General features: G+C 41.5%; 1 protein-coding gene across 1 annotated transcript in view; it reads left to right on the top strand.

Annotated features, from left to right (window-relative positions):
* The window catches only part of GSAP (gamma-secretase activating protein), a 99602-nt gene that overhangs the window by 70124 nt on the left and 9856 nt on the right, over nucleotides 1–19622 (top strand). The window contains exons 20-26 of the mRNA XM_049893082.1: nucleotides 5755–5883; nucleotides 6691–6749; nucleotides 7505–7536; nucleotides 11060–11121; nucleotides 14358–14453; nucleotides 16728–16798; nucleotides 17269–17363. Of these exons, the coding sequence (XP_049749039.1) occupies nucleotides 5755–5883; nucleotides 6691–6749; nucleotides 7505–7536; nucleotides 11060–11121; nucleotides 14358–14453; nucleotides 16728–16798; nucleotides 17269–17363 (544 nt within the window). The remainder of the gene's footprint in view (nucleotides 1–5754; nucleotides 5884–6690; nucleotides 6750–7504; nucleotides 7537–11059; nucleotides 11122–14357; nucleotides 14454–16727; nucleotides 16799–17268; nucleotides 17364–19622) is intronic.

Raw genomic sequence — 19622 nt, 5'->3', positions numbered from 1 at the left:
CTTCACTTATAAAATGGTTTCCCAAAGCATTAAAAAAAAAAAAGAACAAGAAGTAGATTTAAGCAGGGTACTTGACTTAAAAGAAGTGTCAACAGGGATGACCTTCTGAAGCATGGTTTTATCCCTTTGTAAAGACGTGGGTTGCCCTGGGGAAGTGGCAGCTTTTATAAAAGGTAAAAACTTGCCCTTGATTTTATAGTGAGGAGAGAACCCATTAAGATTTTTCAACCAAGGAAGCATGTAAGGATTAAAAGAACATAAACAATGGAAACAATAACTTGCTTGAGCATAAAGATCAAAGTTGAATGAGCATGCCGTGAATGGGGAAGTGGAGGATTTTCCCCAAAGTATTTAAGTGGAACATCTTTGGTGTATTTGGTTGCTTATTTAGAGATTATTAACTACCTGACCCAGAAACTGGGAAGGCCAGAAAGCCTTAAAGCCCTGCGCCAGTTCGGGCCATTCAGAAACGCAGGTGTTCCTACAAGTGTCTATTAGGAGCTTACTGCCCTGAGCAGTTAGGAAAGGGGTAGGTGGTACCTGACTTCTTCTCCATTCAGAGACTTGTTTATTAAACTATGTTTATTCACTTAAAAAGTAATAATTAATTACTTAGTGAAGCACAAAAGACACTTTTTTCCTTGATCCCTCTAATACAGACTGCATCATCATTGAATGATTTAATGATTTGTAGAGACCCGAAGAATCCACATAATCATACTGTAATGGCTTACGGTTTTTAAAATTAGAATTGTTGCTTTGACAAGAATGTAGCATCACTGGAAATGTCAACTGGTTATATGGGAAATATTAATAGATTCCCCAAAGTTCAGTTTGTACGTATATTTTCTGGGACAGAGTTCAATTAATATTCTAAAGCATAATTTTATGATGCAGCAAAGAGACTGCTGATTAGAAATGGAACCTCAGGCTGGTGAATTCATTCCTGTAGAGATCCAGGTACCTTCAGATGGTGATACCGATGGACAGACTCAGGATCGAGGATTCTTGTTTTTGTTGTTCTCCTACGAGCCACTAGGCTGTGCTGCTTCTATTCAGAGTTTTGGTTGGAGACCTAGTGTTTCATTCATCAGGTTGAGAGGGGGAGTTGTCTTAGCATTGGCTTATCTCAGGGTATACGCTTATCGTGAAATGGAATAATTTGTCATATTTAGTGATTTCATTTAAAAAATCCATTCTGTTAAAAATGGCTAACAGAACTACCTTGCTGGGCAAAGAAGAGGGAATTTTTTTGCTAAATGTTGGGGAAGGAGGAAATCCATTTATAAGCAGGAGACTTTGCACTTGCAGGATACAGTCAGTCCCCTTAGCAGGCAGGCTCAAGAGTTCCCAGGCCCTGGTCCTGCGCGCGATAGATATTCTTGTGCAGAGCACCTTGGCTTAGCATAGTGTGTTGCTAGCTTTGTGGACAACAGTTAATGCTTTAATTGCTAATGGGGAGGTTGGAGGTTCTAGTCCACCCAGAGGTGCCTTGAAAGAAAAACCGGCCATCGAAAATCCTGTGGAGCACAGCTCTATCATGACACACACGGAGTCACCATGAGTCAGAATTGACTGGTTTTGGATTTGTGTGTGTGTGTGTACATGTGTACTGGAGATAATGGGTTGCAGCATTTCTCTGGGCTGCAAGTAAAAGCTGATCTGGAGATAGGATCCACTGAAGAGCCAAACTGGATTGATGCTTTAGCTCTACTAGTTCAATGCTGGCACACAGAGTAAAGGATCCTCTCCAAGTTGGCTTCCTCTCCTGTAAGAAGACACTGGTTAATCAGGAGAAGTAGGAACAAAGCCATCAGTCTTTCAGAAATGAAAGGCAGATGTTTTTTCCTGGCAGTAATTTGCAGATGAGTGAGTGCCACAGTGCATTTTTTTTTCTGAGAGATCATCTGGCAATCCAAGTCCTAAATAGGAAACAGTCCCTTAGTGGGGAAGCCTTTGGTCCTTTTGTTAATTAATATTTCTAATCAGCTGTATCTGATAATTGTTGCATGTCATCCTAAGAGACCAAATGAGATTATTTCTGAAGACACTTGAAATAATTTTTCTTTTTTCAAAATCAAAACGTAAAACTCCCCTTTGTGCAGAAAAATGTTCTTGGACCATTCCTTAAGTATCCGGTTGCTTCTAACACCAGAAAACCCATTGCCTTTGAGTCGATTCTGACTCATAGTGACCCTATAGGACAGAGTAGAACTCCTTCATAGGGTTTCCAAGGCAGTAAATCTTTATGGAAGCAGACTGCCACATCTTTCTCCCTCAGAGCTGTTGGTGGGTTTGAACCACTGACTTTTTGCTTAGCAAATGAGTGCTTAACCTCTGTGCCACCAGGGCTCCTTTGATAACACTACAGTCTCCCATAAAAAACTAAATTTGTAGTTATTTTTCTTATAAAGCCCTGTTTAGTGTATTACTTATAAAGTGTATTATTTTAAGCATCACAATTTTTTTTTTTTTTAAATAACTGGCCCTCACACCATCTTCTTGGGGTGTCATGGCTTCCACTTTACACCGTTGTTGTTCCCTGATGAGAATAGTACTCACTGTTCCATAAAGGCTAGCTGACTGAATCTGAGGAATAGTTTTCTATGTTCTGAGGGCCAGCCTTGGGCATAAGTGGTGAGGTGGTACGCTTTGGCTTTTGGGATGTGATTGTGTGGATTCCATCCTCCTCCCCCCATATGAGGTTATAACATCTCAGATTTTATCTTGGAGCTACTTTTATTCTCTGGGATAATGAGCAAAACCAAACCAAACCCATTGCCATCAAGTCAGTTCCAACTTATAGCGAGTGTATAGGGCAGAGAGCTACCCCACAGAGTTTCCAAGGAGTGCTTGGAGGATTCGAACTGTAGACCTTTTGGGTAGCAGCCAGAGCACTTAACCACTATGCCACCAGGGTTTTTGGGTTAATGAACCTACTGGTGTTAACTTAGTGTTGAAGATTCTTGCAGTTGGGCCCTAAGGCTTCTCTTTAACCTTATCTCCTGTTTAACAACACAATCACAGTCTTGGACAGGTGAGTTCTTTATTAGCCTTTAAACCCGAGGTGTAGATTGAATAACATGTTTCAGGGTGGGAGGGAGACTGGGATTGTTTGGCGTTGCTGAAATTGTTCTCAGCCCAGGCTGAATATTGGGATCACCTGGGGAATGGTTAAAACTTGAGAGGCTCAGGTCCAACCAATTAAATCTCAAGGGATGGGACCCAAACCTCAGTTTTTTCAAAGCTCCCCAGGTGGTTCCCCTTGGCAGCCAAGGCTGGGAATCACACACTAGAGGTGGATATCTTCACCACGGAGTGAGAATGAAGCGCAGTTGGTTGTTTGCTCTGACCTGTCTAAGGCTATGCCTCTGATCTAAACCCAGAATCCAGATCATCCTTCACTCAGAGGATATCCTCTCTTACCCTTCACTCAAATCCTGTTTCATCCTTTGGGTCCAGGTTCCCAAATAGACTACCCAGTTTACAGTGATCTCTGTGAATTTTCACAATCTAAAAAAACTCCTCACTTATCTAGTAGTGACATAGGCCACTAATTGTTTTTCTCTATGTACTCATAAAATATCTGTATTATAACATCCAGGCCAGTGAGTTAATATGAAAACATGTCTGAGACATTTGGCTAATAGGTTCTCTTACTGAAATGTAAAGAGTTGTTTGTTTTTAAACTCCAATTATTTTCCTTCTAACTCAGTGGTTTTGAACTTTTCTAGCCATGGATTCCTTTGAAAATCTGATGCAAGCTGTAAACCTTCTTCCCAGAAAAACGCCCATATAAATGCACACCCCTCAATTTTACATACAGTCAGTGAGTTCTGGAACCCCTTTGAAGCCTGTCCATGGACTTGGCAAGAAATGTGCTTTATCTCTTTGATTTCATCTGAGAAAAGGTTATGAAGAAAAGGATTCTTTAATGAGGGAGCAAAGAGAAGGAAGGTAATTTGGGAGAGATCTTTTCTTAGGAGCCACACTGTGAGCGGTCAGTGGGTCTTCTGACAGTGGATGGCATTTGGCATGAGAGGGGAAGGTTGGGATGGCAGGTAGGAGGGTACCAGTGAGCCTTCCTTCCCTCTCCTCTCTTGTCCTGGACAAGGCCTGGATGGACTGTGCCCTGGGACTCTTGTGGCAAAGCCAAAAAACAAAACAAAACAAAAAAACCCCATCAAACCTGACCCTTTGCCATCCAGTAAATTCCAACTCATGGTGACCCCATGTGTAAGAGTTAATAGCTTAACTGGCCACTAGATGTCAGTACAACACCAGTTAGTTATCTCATTCAGGCACTCGATGGCACTAGTTTTTTTTTTTTTTTAATGCCTGAGCTCAGATATGGGAGAGCAAGCAAGCTGTATTGAGTCCTGTGGGGAATCTATTCCTGCCAAATGTCTGCAGAATTATGTTAATTTTTTTTTATTTTCAGTGCAAGAAAGGCCAAATGGTGGATAAAGGCACATTTCTTATAAATAAACGTTAAGGGAAAGCAAAGGTGAGTGAGGCAGGTCAAGTGGGGAATAAGACGTGACTCCGGTGTCCCTATTGCCCCTTGTGATGACAGTTTCTTGGAAAAAGCTTTTCCTGTCTCGGGGAGAAGGGATGCTGGCTGGACAGGCATTTCAGACTCCTAAAACAGCAAGTTGTAGTATTATTATGTAACTCATTTTACTGATAATCCAAAATCCATTTTGAACCAATTGTCACTGTCCCTTCAGTAAGAATTTGGATAATGTGATAGTAAATTACCATAAAATGTCCAACCAAGGAGAAGAAGAGAAGAAGGGAAGGAATGGCTTTTATTGTGTACTTAGGGTACAAAATACCAGGCAGCGTTCATGACAGAAGTGCTGTTATCTAACTTAAGGGTATTTTTCTTAAATGAGGAGTATTTTATTTAGGAGTTCATTTGTCTTGCAGTATAGCCAAGTCGGTCACCACAGGAGGCATTAACTCAGTTCATTTTATGGCCACACATTGTACTCCTGGCCCCGGTCAAATCTTTTATAAATGCACATATTTTGGTAAGATAGTCGGTATCATAAATCTGTTTTCACTGATTAAAAAAAAAAAAGTTGGTTTCAACATTAAAAAATATATTAACGTTATTTATTATTTTAAAATGATGTAATAGATAATTCTTGCTTCAGGGTAGTACAATTATGTCAATAATTCAAAAACTTAGCTAGAACTGCAACTGCTTTCTGTTTTGGAGTATTTGACAACTGAATGTAAACTAGTTCAATTTAACCATTTTAATTACTTAGGTTTTGAAAAATATCCTTGGAAGTAAATAAACTTAGTGGTAAAGTAAGCCAACCCCATGTGTGCCAAATTTTGTGAACATTCTTTGACTGAATGTGACATTGTTGACATAAGTCTGAAAAATGGTTCTCTGGGAAGGAAATGAGTTGATGTGTTTAATATAGGCTTCCCTGTTTAGCCTTAGCCCAGGGGGGTGATCCTGGTTTGGGGAAGTGAGCAGCAGTTCCATTTGTTGTAAAAGGGGGCTAGAAAATGAAGTGAGGAAGGCAACATTCCTTAAGTCTCTCTATTTTAGAATTCCTGATGGGACTAGCATGACATCCCCCTTGGGAAGTGTTCACCTCAGAAGTGTTGCCATGTATGAGCTGTGGAAGTAAAGTGGACCCAGTCCTCCAGCAAGGCTTGAGTGACCCTTGCTGGGTCATTTGAGCCACCGAGCCGGTTACTCAAGCTCACTGATGTTTTTGTCTTCTACAGGTGCACAGGTTTAAGGGCTACTGGGAAAAACTGAACTACAACCTGGAATATGTTAAGTACACCAAACCACACTTCCACTATAACAACAGCGTGATCAGGAGAGAGTGGAACAATCTGATCTCGGAAGAGGTATGTTTGGGGTTTAGAACAAAGCTAGAAGCAAAAGCTTTGTGTATTATTAGGTTCGGGTGATGCCCCTAAATCATAAGGGTGGTGTGCATTTTCAGCACTCTTTCCAAAAGCCAGGTGTTTTTACATTCTTGCTGCTGACCTTGCAGTAGGCAGAGGCCCTTCTATGATCTCTGTTCTCCTGAGGAGGAAACTGAAGGCCAGAGAGGTTAGGAGATACACAGCATGTTCATAGTAGTAATAGGATTAATTTCCAGATTTGAAATGTGTTCTTTCATTACTCATACAATTAAAAATTGATTAAAAAAAAATCTAGGTGTTCTCAAATTAGTGGTTTCCAGGGGTTAGGGATGGCCCAGGGGCGAAGGGGATGAGCCTGATTCTACAGGAGTAGCTTGAAGGGAGATCTGTGTGGTGACGGGATAGTTCTGTATCTGGACTGCGGTTGTTGTTGCAGGAATCTACACACGTGATAAAATGATACTGAACTATGCACACACATTGTACTAATGCCAATTCCCTGATTTTGATATTGTACTATAGTTATGTAAGATGTAACCATTGAGGAAGGCTGGGCGAAGGGCACATGGGATCTCTCTGTACTATTTTTGACACTTCCTGTGAATGTATATTTGTTTCAAGATAAAAAGTTAAAAAAAAATTTTTTTAAATCTAGGTCTTTTATTATGTGGAAAGTATATTTCTTCATTCTGAAGCTCTTAACTGTATTGCATTGTGTCCTTGATGTGAAAAATGTCACCCACAAAACCTTTACCTTTCACACCCCTGCCATGTTCTCACCCCTAGAAAACAGGAAAAAGAAGGTCCGCGGCATATGTGAGGAATATTCTCGATAATGCAATCAAGTAAGTAAAGTGAAAGGTTATTGCATCTCTAAGGGTTTTTTTTTTTTTTACAATTACCTTGTTGGCTACTCTCCTTTTCTTGGCATAGCTTACTTTTGTTATGTATCCTCCACAAAATAATGCTGTCAGCTTAACGACTGCAGCCAGTGTTGCCCTATTCCGGAGTTGGCAGAGTTGGCGTCTGTGGTCTTCAGGGATTGTGGTAAGGGAAGGGGCACTATTCCTGGGGAGAGATGTTCATATGTTAAACTTTATATACTTCTACCCTGTGAGGGATGGTTTACAGTGGTTAAGTGGTAAAGAAAGCTCTTATTAATTGAGCACTTTTGGGGAGGACAGACAGTAGGCTGATGATAAAAAGTGGACTTCCATAAAGTGATTTTAAAAAGTGGGCTGGTGAGCTTGCTCTTATTTTGAAAGCTTATTTCCTGGAGAGATGAATCATCTCACAGCACTGCAAGGCTCTGTTCCAACCCTGCTCTATTTTCTGTTCCCATTATTTCCAATAACTGAGAGCTGCAATTGTTCTAAATTACTGCAGTCGTTTGCACAAAAGAGCTTTAAGATTTTATAATTGCCTAAAGCGGCTTTTGCCAAGTTAATTAAAGTTTTTGAGGTTTTCAGCAGCCTTAGAACTGTTACAGTAGTGGTTTTATAGGTGTTTAAAGGAGGGTATTTTTGCATGGTGGTGTGGCCTTATTTTTTTTTTTTAATAATACTTCCTATGTGAATAACATTGACTAATTTCTTTGTAGGGTGATTTCTAACCTAGAAGCAAGGAGTTTCGGTAAGAAAAGACCTGTAATGAAGCCTTCTGGATCTCAGTCAGTGTTTTGTTTTTAACACTCTTTTTTCTATCACTGGGGCTTGGGGAGAAAATCACTTCCCATAAAAAAAATAGCGTAGTGAAAAAAAAAAAGGCAGTACCTTAATATCTTCCTGCGAAAGTGGCCACACGGCTCGCTCCGTGTCTGTCTTGGCACCAGGACCTTCAAGGAAAGCCACTAAATGTGCTTTGCTGAAGAAGTCCCTGGGTGTTGGTGCTCTGGTTTTCTTTCATTCGTCTTGTATAGTTGTTCTAATTAACATGCCCTCTGGCTGTACCCACAGAATGAGCTTTGGCAACTCGCTTGGCTTGGGGCTGCTTTCTTTGCAGCTGCTTGATCATAACAAGGGTATTTGTTCTGTGTGTGCCCCTTTCCTTTTGATTACAACTTGGGCAGGCACTAGTTTCCCATCTAGGAGCACAAAGATGAGGAACCTCCAGGTAGCAGTGTGGTTATGGGAGAAGCACATGGGTTTCGAAGTCAGGTAGAAAAAAAAAGCCCATATTCACCATGTATCCCTGGGCAAGTCATTTATCCATTTTGTCTGTTGTCCTCCTCCGCACTAGACTGAGGAGAAAATGAGACCAAACGGGGCAATGTATATAGCACATAGCACAGGGCTTGGGGCAAGTGAGGCCACTGATTTATCATTGGTGGGTGACGAAGGTATGTTATATAATTGCAAAACAAAGTGACAGGCGTTATGTAATTCCAGGGTGCAAGAGGTGAGGATGCTTGGGAGAGGGAGGGGGTTGGAAGACACTTCCTAGAGGGGGTGACATCTGAGCTAAGTCTTGACACACTGGGAGTACTTAGCTGAGACTGGGAGAAGGGAAGCTGAGCATATTCAGGTAGGAGCCTTTTTATGGTTGACAGTGGAACTCGCTGTCTTTCATGCCTCAGAAAAGTAAGCCTTTATTAAAAAAACAAAAAAGCTGTGTTTTTGCATCCCAGTTCTGTTTTGTGCGCTGAATGTTTCATTGTATGCTGGGTAATCGTACGGAAATTATTTTATATACTGCATTGCTGCACATCCACGCAGCTGAGTGCACAGCCACCTGTGAACCATGATGGTGAGCTCGTCTTCCTGCACTGGCCGCTAGAGCCTGGCCTCGCTGAACAGCCCCGGGGAACCAGCTCTGTGGTCTGGAGCCGGAGCCCTTGTTACCAGGCCATACCTAAAGCCAGGGTTGTGCCTCTGCACCAGGCAAGAGCAGTGAGCTTGAGTCCTGCCCACTGGACAGGGGTGTGTATGTGTGTGATTCAGGGTCACCCTCCTTGTGTGGGTAGGGATTTTGCAATATGGGAAATGTTGCTGGCCTGGTTGAGTTTTTGTTGTGTCTGCCTCTCTAGCCCCGCTTATAGAGCTACCTCTGCGGCTGTAGTCCAGGTCTGTTTGCACCGTCATTGGTCATTCTCTCTTAATGCATGTTAGGAAACTTGCCCCCTTCCTGTCATGTGCTTCGCTTGTACTAGTTTCCCACGAAGAGAATTGTCACTGCCTGAAATGGAACATTTTGTGTGAAATTCAGGGGTGCTGGGCTCAAGTCTAGAATTGTTTCATCTTAACCTTTTTATTAAAAAAAAAAAAAAATTTTTTTTTTTTTACCCTTAAGCGTTGTATAGGATTCAGACAAGATTTATCGTAAGGGGTCAAAAGGCATCCATGCCCTCCCAGAAGGAGTCGTCAGACCACTAACTAGGGTGGTCCTGCCCTCTTAACCGGCCCTGTACCTCAGGTGTCTGGGAGAGAAAGAGCAGGAATGAGTGTTGGGGCAGGTCCTAGAAGGAGACCTGTGTTTGCCTGCCTCTTCATCCTTGCTAAACCCTTCCCCAAAACAAAAACAAACCAGTTGCCGTCAGGTTGGCTCCAAATCATGGCAACCCCATTCTTGTTAGGTGCTGTTGAGTCAATCTTGACTCATAGCAACCCTGTATGACAAAGTAGAACTGCCCCATAGGGTTTTCTAGGCTGTAATCTCTCTTTTTTTTTTTTTTTTAATTTTTATTGTGCTTTAAGTGCAAGTTCAAACACCAAGTCAGTCTCTCATACAAAAACTTATATACACCTTGCTATATACTCCTAGTTGCTCTCCCTCTAATGAGACAGCATACTTCTTCCCTCCACTCTCTATTTTTGTGTCCATTCGGCCAGCTTCTGCTCCCTCTGCCCTCTCATCTCACCTCCAGACAGGAGCTACCCACATAGCCTCATGTGTCTACTTGATCCAAGGAGCCCACTCTTCATCAGTATTATTTTCTATCCCGTAGTCCAGTCCAATCCCTGTCTGAAGAATTGGCTTTGGGAATGGTTCCTGTCTTGGGTTAACAGGTCTGGGGATGATGACCTCTGGAATCCTTCTAGTCTCAGTCAGACCATTAAGTCTGGTCTTTTTACAAGAATTTGGGGTCTGCATCTCACCGTTCTCCTACTCCCTCAGGGGCTCTCTGTTGTGTTCACTGTCAGGGTAGTCATCGGTTATAGCCGGGCACCATCTAGTTCTTCTGGTCTCAAGGTGATGTAGTCTCTGGTTTATGTGGCCCTTTCTGTCTCTTGGGCTCTAGGCTGTAATCTTTGACAGAAGTAGATTGCCAGGTCTTTCTCTCATGGTGCCACTGGGTGGGTTCGAACCATTGACCTTTTGGTTAGTAGCTGAGCCCTTAACCATTATGCCCCTGGGGTTCCTTATGGCAACCCTAGCCCATTGCCATCAAGTTGATTCCAACTCATAGCGATGGTACAGGACAAAGTAAAACTGCCCCATAGGGTTTCTAAGGCTAGTCTTTATGGAAGCAGACTGCCACGTCTTTCTCCTATGGAGTAGCTGGTGGGTTCAACCACAGTGTTTAACCACTGTGCCATCAGGGCTCCTTATGGCAACCCTAGTGCAGTGCAAATCAGGGTGAAAAAACTGATTTTACCTTACATATCACTTTTCCACCTTGATCTTCTCAGTCTCCTACTTGTGCAAATTCAGATAATTGACCACAGTAATTGGCCAGTTTCCTCAAGGCAGCAACTCCCAAAGTTAAAGAATTCTGGGGAAAGAAAGCAGAAGGGAGCCATGCGATCCTTCCAGCAAGCACCCATTCCTCAGTTTACTGCGCTCTTAGGGTTAAGAGAGAGCCCAAGCTCCTCTCTTCCAGTGAAGCAGAGGTCCTTAGACAGTGGTGAGTTTTAGTGCTGAAGAGAAAATCAAAGGCAGACCCTGCTGGGGTTGGGGAATGTGTTCCTGATTTTCTTTCCTTCCCAGTCATTACCTCAGAGAGCCCTCTGCTTCAGAGAGCCCTCTGTGTATCACCTGAGTGAGAAGGTCAGCTTGAAGACTGGGTAACAGTTATCTAATGAAAAATTTTCATCATATCAGGGAAGTTTAAAGTTTTCCCAGTGATTTAGAGAAGGGAAACCCAGACTGATTCTTCTTCCTTCTGACCCATTTCCTGAAAACCACCCTGTTGAACTGTCACCCTGTTTTATTTCAGAGCCAAGTTTAACGCCCCTCTTCCAGGAGGAAGACAACCCCCAGAGGCTTCTTATAGGGCTGGTAAGTGGTCTGTGAGCTCTTTGGGTATCAGCGATTGGGCCCCAAGAAAAGGGGAAAGGGCTAATTTGTACGTCTCATCCTCATCTTAGTTTTTATCCATTCTTTCAAGAAATATTTGCTACCAGTCACGAAATCTTGTGTGGTAAAAGAATATTTAATGACATAAGAAAATTATTGCATGAAGATAAGCGTGTTGCAAAACGTTAGAATGGGTATGCACAACCAAAATAAAAAAATAAAATCCAAATGTTAATATAGGTAATAGACTTATGGATGACTTTAATTTTCATATTGAAGGTTATTGTAGAAAAGTTGAAGAGCACAAAAAAGTGTGCTCTTTCTAATTAAAAAAATTTTTTTTTTAAGTCTAATCAATTTGCACATGCAGAAGACTGGTTAAAATAGTATATCACTCTGCCTTGACCCTGAAGGCTATGATCTAGGTTTTACTCAAGGCATCCTATATATAAGTCTGCTAAAATAGAAGATGTATACACTTGTGATATCAGTTGTCTAATTCTCATGGGCTGTTTATTGGAACAAAGATCTCCCTCAGCCAAGAGGGCCTCAAGATGATCAGGGCATCTAGGCCAAAGGGAGAAAAGGAGGAAGAATGAAGGAGAAAGAAAGAAAACCAAAAGGTGGGGGGAATAAGAATGTCAGCCGCTGATTAGGGAACCCTGAGGATTATCAGAACAGAAAGGGCACAGAAACAGGCCTTTCGGAGGCATTAGAATAAATATACCATTGCTTTTCCTTGTCGGGGGCCTGCATTTACTGTCTTAATGCAGTGTCTGAAGTGTGAAGGGGGAGGTGCCACATGCATTTGCTTTATACTCCTGTCTCTGTCCTTTAAAACACCCCAGAGCACCGCCCCTCTTAGCACAATCACTTCATGTTTAGAGTTGTTCCTGTTAGCTCCCCAGGGTGGTAGTTCTCCAGTAGCAGTAGATTTCAATCCTTTTCTAGGTCCCAAAGCTTTTGATTTCCAAGTTGTTGACTGCCATCAGCCTCTTCTTTGGAGAATTCTCATCAGAGGCTAGAGCCTGACCCTCAGCTGCTCACTGGGCTTGGGTGAATCATAAGTAGTTCCTCTTGAGAAAAATGTTGTTGCTGTTAGGTGCCGTCGAGTTGGTTCCAACTCATAGCTATCCTACATACAACAGAACAAAACACTGCCCGGTCCTGTGCCATGCTCACAGTTCTTGCTATGTTTGATCCTGTTGATACAGCCACTGTCAATCTATCTCATTGAGGGTCTTCTCTTTTTCACTGTCTACTTCACTAATCATGATGTCCTTTTCCAAGAACTGGTCCCTCCTGGTAACATGTCCAAAGTGCATAAGATGAAATCTTGCCATCCTAGCTTCTAAGGAACTTCTTCCAAGAAAGACTTGTTCATTCTTTTGGAAGTCCATGGTGTGTTCAATATTCTTTGCTAGCACCACAATTCAAAGTTGTCAATTCTTCTTTGGTCTTCCTTATTCATTGTCCAGCTTTCACATGCATATGAGGTGATTGAAAATACCATGGCTTGGGTCCCGTGCACCTTAGTCCTCAAAGTGACATCTTTGCTTTTTAACACCTCAAAGAGGTATTTTGCAGCAGATTTGCCTAATGTGATATACCGTTTGATTTCTTGACTGTTGCTTCTCTGGGGTTTGATTGTGGATCGAAGTTAAATGAAGTTCTTGACAACTTCAATATTTTCTCCATTTATCATGATGTTCTTTATTGGTTCAGTTGTGAGGATTTTTGTTTTCTTTATGTTGAAATGTAATCCAACTGAAGGCTGTGGTCTTTCATCTTCATCAGTAGGTGTTCAGGTCCTGTTCACTTTCAGCAAGCAAGATTGTATCATCTGCATAATGCAGGTTGTTAATGAGTCTTCCTCCAACCCTGATACTATGTTCTTGTTTATATAGTCCACCTTCTCGAATTATTTGCTCAGCACACAGATTGAATAAGTGTGGTGAAAGGATATAACCTTGACACATACCTTTCCTAATTCTAAACTATGTAGTATTCACTTATTCTCTTCAAATGACCGCTTCTTTGTCTACGTACAGGTTCCTCATGAGCACAATTAAGTGTTCTGGAATTCCCATTCTTCATAATGTTGTCCATAATTTGTTATGATCCACACAGTTGAGTGCCTTTGCATAGCTGGTAAAACACAGGTAAACATCTTTCTGGTATTCTGTGCTTTCAGCCAAGATCCATCTGACATCAGCAATGATATGCCTCATTCCATGTCATCTTCTGAATCTGGCTTGAATTTCTGGAAGTTCCCTGTTGATGTACTCCTGTAACTGTTTTTGAATGATCTTCAGCAAAATTTTACTTGTGTGTGATAATAATGATACTGTTCGGTAATTTTGCATTCTATTTGGTCACCTTTCTCTGGAATGGGCATGAATATGGATCTCTTCTAGTCAGTTGGCCAGGTAGCTATCTTCCAAATTTCTTGGCATAGATGAGTGAGCGCATCCAGCATTGCAACTGTTTGTTGAAACATCTCAGTTTGTATTCCGACAGTTCCTGGAGCCTTGTTTTTCACCAATGCCTTCAGTGGAGGGTGGACTTCTTCCTATAATACCATTGGCCCCTAATCATATGCTACTTCCTGAAATCTTTGAACATTGACCAAACCTTTTTGGTACAGTAACTGTGTATTCATGTCATTTTCTTTTGATGCTTCCTGTGTCATTCAATATTTTGCCCATAGAATCCTTGAGTATTGCAACTCGAGGCTTGAATTTTTTACTCAGTTCTTTCAGCTTGAGAAATGCCAAACGTGTTCTTCCCTTTGGGTTTCCTAATTCCAGGTCTTTGCACATTTCATTATACCTTACTTTGTCTTCTCGAGCCGCCCTTTGAAATCTTTTGCTCAGCTCTTTTACTTCATCATTTCTTCCATTTGTTTTAGCTGCTTTACATTCAAGAGCAAGTTTCAAAGTCTCTTCTGACATCTGTTTTGGCGTTTTCTTTCTTTCCTGCCTTTTTAATGACCTTTGCTTTCTTCATGTATGATGTCCTTGATGTCATCCCATAACTTGTCTGGTGTTTGGTCATCCATCAGAATAATATTGAGGGCTATACATTGAGGGCAGTGGGATCTTCACACACAATATTTTTTGTGTTTATAAGGAATGCCAATAAGTGGATCTAATTCAAGCTAGTTGCATGTGTCAGTGGGTAGGTTTTGACTTATCTAATCCATATCCTATTTTCAGATGGTGTCTGAACTAAGAGACCACCTTTTGAGACACCTACAAGGTGTAGAAAAGAAGAAAATCGAACAGATGGTTCTGGATTACATTTCAAAACAGGTTGGTTTTGCTTTTGCTTCCCTCCCCTCCTCCTGGTATGTTGTTCCCAGTATGTTGTTCAGTGAAGCTATCCACATATTTTTCAAATTAGGTTTTTGGAGGTCTTCCATTCTTAAACCAGTATATTTGGTGCTATAAATTGAAGAAAGAAATATAAGAACCAATAAACAAAGGGGATTTGGTTTTGGAAGGTGGTTTTCAGTCCTCATTTCAAATAGTGATTAAATGCTCTTGGGAGCATAGGGCAGTGGTGAATTCAGCATGGTTGCCAAATGTTCACATATCATCTTGGCATCTTCTGGCACCTTATTAAACAGCAGGTAGTGATTTCTATACATTAGGGCTTATGCAGGCATGAGAGAACTCGAATGTTAGTTTTTAATTAGCTGCAGCAGACTAACTAGGCCAGATTCTAGCTCAGTTGTATAAATACTGCCACACAGATATGATTGGTAGCTCATTTACCTGGTATCTGCTTATTGAAATGGTGTAATCCAAATTAATAACACCAGTCCATGTGTAAGTAGGAGTGATGTGGCTAGATTGAGTTTTGAGGCTGTCTTGTCTCTTTCCAGAAAGCATATGGCATTGAGGCCTGACCCTGCTTAGAAAATAGAAGTATTATAAATGACAAATTTAAAAGAAAATATTTAAGTGTACAGAAAGAGAAGTAACACTCTAGTATTTCTCCAAGTATGCAAATGGCTAGTAAGCAGACATATATTTTTGTCCTGAACTCGGGAAGATTTGTTAAATTTATTAGAAATGACCCTGATTTTTTCTCGTGGTGTTTAATATTAAAGTGTCAGGCCTTTATTGCAGTACTTAGTGTTTGTTATTAAATAAATATATCTTTGAATTTCTATAGTAAGGTTTGATCTTTGTAGTCTTTATTAGGAGAGGTTGTAATCTCATATACTGAGATTTATAACGAGGATCTTGAATCTTATAAAATTCTTCTTCCCAGTAGAACTGTGCCAGGGTACTCACTTTATCGGTGCATTACTGACCTTCCCTAATGTTGATATTTACTTGCTTTCTTTTGTCTTTTGACTAATAACACACAACTATTTAACGCATCCACTGCTGACTTTAAATCTCACCTTTCTGAATATTAAGAGGGTTTTGATTCAGTAATCATTCTTCCTTCCAGTTAATAGCATAAAAGTTTTAACACTAGTTTGTGTCAACAATCCCTAGAACCAATAGGACCAGACATGGTACAGTTGTGTTCTCAGGAAGCTCAGTGCCGTTGACTTTCCCGAAGCAGCAGTAACAGATTGAGGCCAAATCCACCTGCCCCTGCCCAGCACCAGCGTGTCTCCTACTTCCCTGTAAGGTGGCTGGCTGGACAGCCTTTCTAAAACAAATCTGAGGAGGTTGCTGCAGAACCTGCTTATATCATGTGTGTTATCTACCTGTCTTCAGCCAAAGAGAAACTGAGCCTCTCTATCATTGAGGATAATTAGTGTTTGCCTGTGTACCTACTGAGACACTTTCTGATTTACCCCAGGTCCTTAGCCCACAGGTGCAATGCATGGATTCATGGCTCATAACAGCTCTGTGAAGACCGCCTTGCTGCTGACAAACTTGTTGCAAAGCTAGAGTGGGTTTCTGGATAATGCTCTGAGGCAAAGAAGGCTGTTTACTTTCGTTGACTATGATTATGATTTATCAACCACTTCTGTTACAGTCAGTGTGCTAATTGATTCTTACAACAACCTTATTACAGTCAGTGTGCTAATTGATTCTTACAACAACCTTTTTAAGTACTTTTTCCCTCATTTTACAGATGAGGACACCAAGACTTGGAGAGGATAGTTAACTTGTCTACGGTTATATATCTAGTAAAATATAGAACTGAACTTGAAACTAGTCTTACTCCACATCCCACACTCTTGATCTCCATTCTATTCTGTCTCCTTTCTTCTATCTGGCAGCTGTTGGCCCTTGCTGCATAACAGGCCTAGAAAAAACCCACCAGCACTTGACCTTCACTGATGGAGGAAGGCGTGCGTGGCCAGTTAGCTGGCCGGGGAAGCTCAGCTGGGGACGCTGTCCGCACAGACAGAGCATGCTCTGTTAGACTCTTGTTCAGTCTTTCCATTTTGGTTTCCAGTGCCTCAGAACTGACCTCAGGAAGGCTGGTCTGGGTCCTGGCTGCAGCTTCAATGCCCACTGCCCTGAACATGCCTGTCAGAGCTGCAGAGGGGTCACTGTGGGGCCATGAGGGAAAGGTGCGAGCAGAGGTTAACCACTGCCCTTACCCTCTAGCTGGATCTCATCTGCTGCATACTGGAAGCCAGTTGGAGGAAACATAATCTTCATCCCTGGGTTCTACACTTGTACGCAAGTATTTCTCACTCCCTTCATCATGTGTACAAAAGAGCCAACACAGCCCTGATTGCTGCCTGTTTTGGCAAAACCTGTTTTAAACTTACCAGCTCAAAGCTGTTCTCACCAACCTGACCCCATCTATCGTGGTTGTGTACACACAGCATTTAATGTTACACCCATCACTTCATACATGATCCTTCCCTAGCATGTAGTTGATAAGGCGGGGTGGAGGGGGGCGCATGAGTTCACTACTGCCAAGAAAGGAATTTAAGTGAACATAATTTATAATTTATATGCCTACTCTCTGCTTAGACTCTAGGCACTGGGCTGATGGTTGTTGTCATATTTGTGGGGCTTTCTACAGGGCGTGTGGTTAGCATGAAAGCCCTCACTTATGGTACTTAGAGTCACTGGTTAGGACAGAAGGGTGTTTAGCAATGAGCTCTTGGCTGACATGCTGCTTTGTATTGTTACCCAGTGATAGGCATGGCAGTGGTGCTGAGTTTTCAGTCTTTCACCTCATGACCAGGATTTTGGAAGCCACCCACAGTTTGTTTTTACCTCTGCCTCCTGGTAAGTCTTGTCGCTTTTATTCTTTGGAGTAATCAAATTTTTTTTTTTTTATTCTTCGCATGTCTCCTGGACTTCGGCACATCATGAATTTAATGATAAGAACTCCTATGTATGAGAAGCTGTGTGTCTGGTGTCACTGTGAGAGACAGGCCTGAGGCTGTTCTCTGCTGACCAGCTCTCCCCTGACTCTTAAATTATACCATAACTTGGAGCTAACTTTAGGGAGCATATGTTGGTCCCATGCAGCTTCTAGGATAATTTGAACAAGTAGAACTGATTTAGGGCAAGCCTGGGGTTGCTTTCTGTGATGTCTCCAGGCCTTGTTTATCTGAGATATCTGAAGATTAACACTCTGAAGGAACTAGGACTGGCTGGGTGCCAAAAATTGAGCTGATTCTTATGTACTTGGAAGCCGGAAGAATTTCCCCTAGGATTCTGAAACAAGATTAAGCCAGGCCTCAAAGCAGTCACTGGGACATGTCCGTGTAGTCATTCATTTAATTGGTCGTATGTTCACTCAATCAAAAAATATTTGTTGAGCACCTATTATATGCCATGTACTGTGCCAGAAATTAGGGCAGTTACAAAGATGAACAAAAGTCTAGTCGGGAGGATGTGCATATAAATCAGTATTCACTGTAAGAAATAAATCAGTTCTTGTTTGCTGTAAACTACCTGCCTTGTGTTTATTATATATAAGTTCTGATAAGTGTTCAACTTTATGGTATCTATCACTACATAATATATATTGGCTGGTTTTATTTAATTCATTAATTCATATACATCCATCTATCTATCCATCAAAAGGAGCCCTGGGGGTACAATGGTTAAGTGCTCAGCTGCTAACCGAAAGGTCAGCACTTTGAACCTACCAGCCACTCCAAGGGAGAAAGATGTGACAGTCTGCGGTTCCATAAGGATTTAAGACCTTGGAAACCCTATGGGGCAGCTCTATTCTGTCCTATAGGGTTGCTATGAATTGGAATCAACTCAATAGCAGTGTTTTTTTTTTTTTTAATCCATCCATCATTCATTCATTCTTTCATTTGTTTATTTTAAGCTAACACTTATATGGTAATCGTTTTGTGCCAGATACTGTTCCAAGTACTTCACATAAATTAACACATTTAATTTTCATAACAACTCAAAGCTGTAGGAATTTAGATTGAACCATATTAAATTGTCAATGTTGTTGTTGTTAGGTACCATAGAATCAGTTCCGACTCATAGCAACTCTACAGGACAGAGTAGAATGGCCCCACAGGGTTTCCAAGGAACAGCTGGTAGATTTGAACTGCCAACCTTTCGTTAATAGCTGAGTTCTTAACTGCTATGCCACCAGAGCTCCTAAATTGTCAATATCCAATCTTTTTTTTTTTTTGTACTAACAAAAATAGCACTTTCACATGGTTCCACCTAATTGTTTCTATTCTATAACCTTTCTGAGGCACAGAAAGGTTAAGTAACTTGCCTAAAGTCACACAGCTGTCAAGTGACAGAGCCAGTGTTAAATCCAGGCAGTCTGACTCCAAAGTATCGGCTTTTAGCTATTTTTTCGGTGTTACTTCTTAAATTTTATATTCTATTTCAATTAGTTGATGTCAAAACATTATGTATGGGTGCAAAGAATCCCCTTAGCACATCTCAGCTTCTCTGCATTTATGATATGTTTGGTACAGTTTAGAATCCTTCTTGATTACTCCATGTGTTGTTGTTAGGTGTTGTCGAGTTGGTTCCAACTCATAGTGACCCTATGTACAACAGAGCTAAACACTGCCCAGTCCTACACCATCCTCACAATCGTTGTTATGCTTGAGCCCATTGTTGAGGGGCTCATCTTCTGGCACTATATCAGACAACGTTCTCTTGCTATTCAGAAGGTTTTCACTGGCTAATTCTTTTCAGGAGTAGACCACTGAGTCCGTCTTCCTAGTCTGTCTTAGTCTGGAAGCTCAGCTGAAACCTGTCTGCCATGGGTGACCCTGTTGGTATTTGAACACTGGTGGCATAGCTTCCAGCATCATAGGAACGCACAAGCCCCCACCATACAACAAACTGACAGACACGACGCCTCCATCTATGTACTTTATTTTACAAGGTCTGTTTGTAGGTGGAGGCAAAAAAGGAGTTTCCATTAACTTTGTAAGCATCTGAAATTATCCCAGTGGAATATGAATTGTGAGATGCCCTCTAGAAAGAGTGAAGGAATTTCATGGAACCTCTGTATTGCTTTCTGGCTTAAGCTCTAGTTGTCATTAA

The sequence above is a fragment of the Elephas maximus genome, chromosome 8 (assembly GCF_024166365.1).
Source record: "Elephas maximus indicus isolate mEleMax1 chromosome 8, mEleMax1 primary haplotype, whole genome shotgun sequence".
NCBI classification, from domain to species: Eukaryota; Metazoa; Chordata; class Mammalia; order Proboscidea; family Elephantidae; genus Elephas; species Elephas maximus.
The sequence above is the reverse complement of the archived record's forward strand: the minus strand, read 5'-3'. Positions and strand labels throughout refer to the sequence as shown.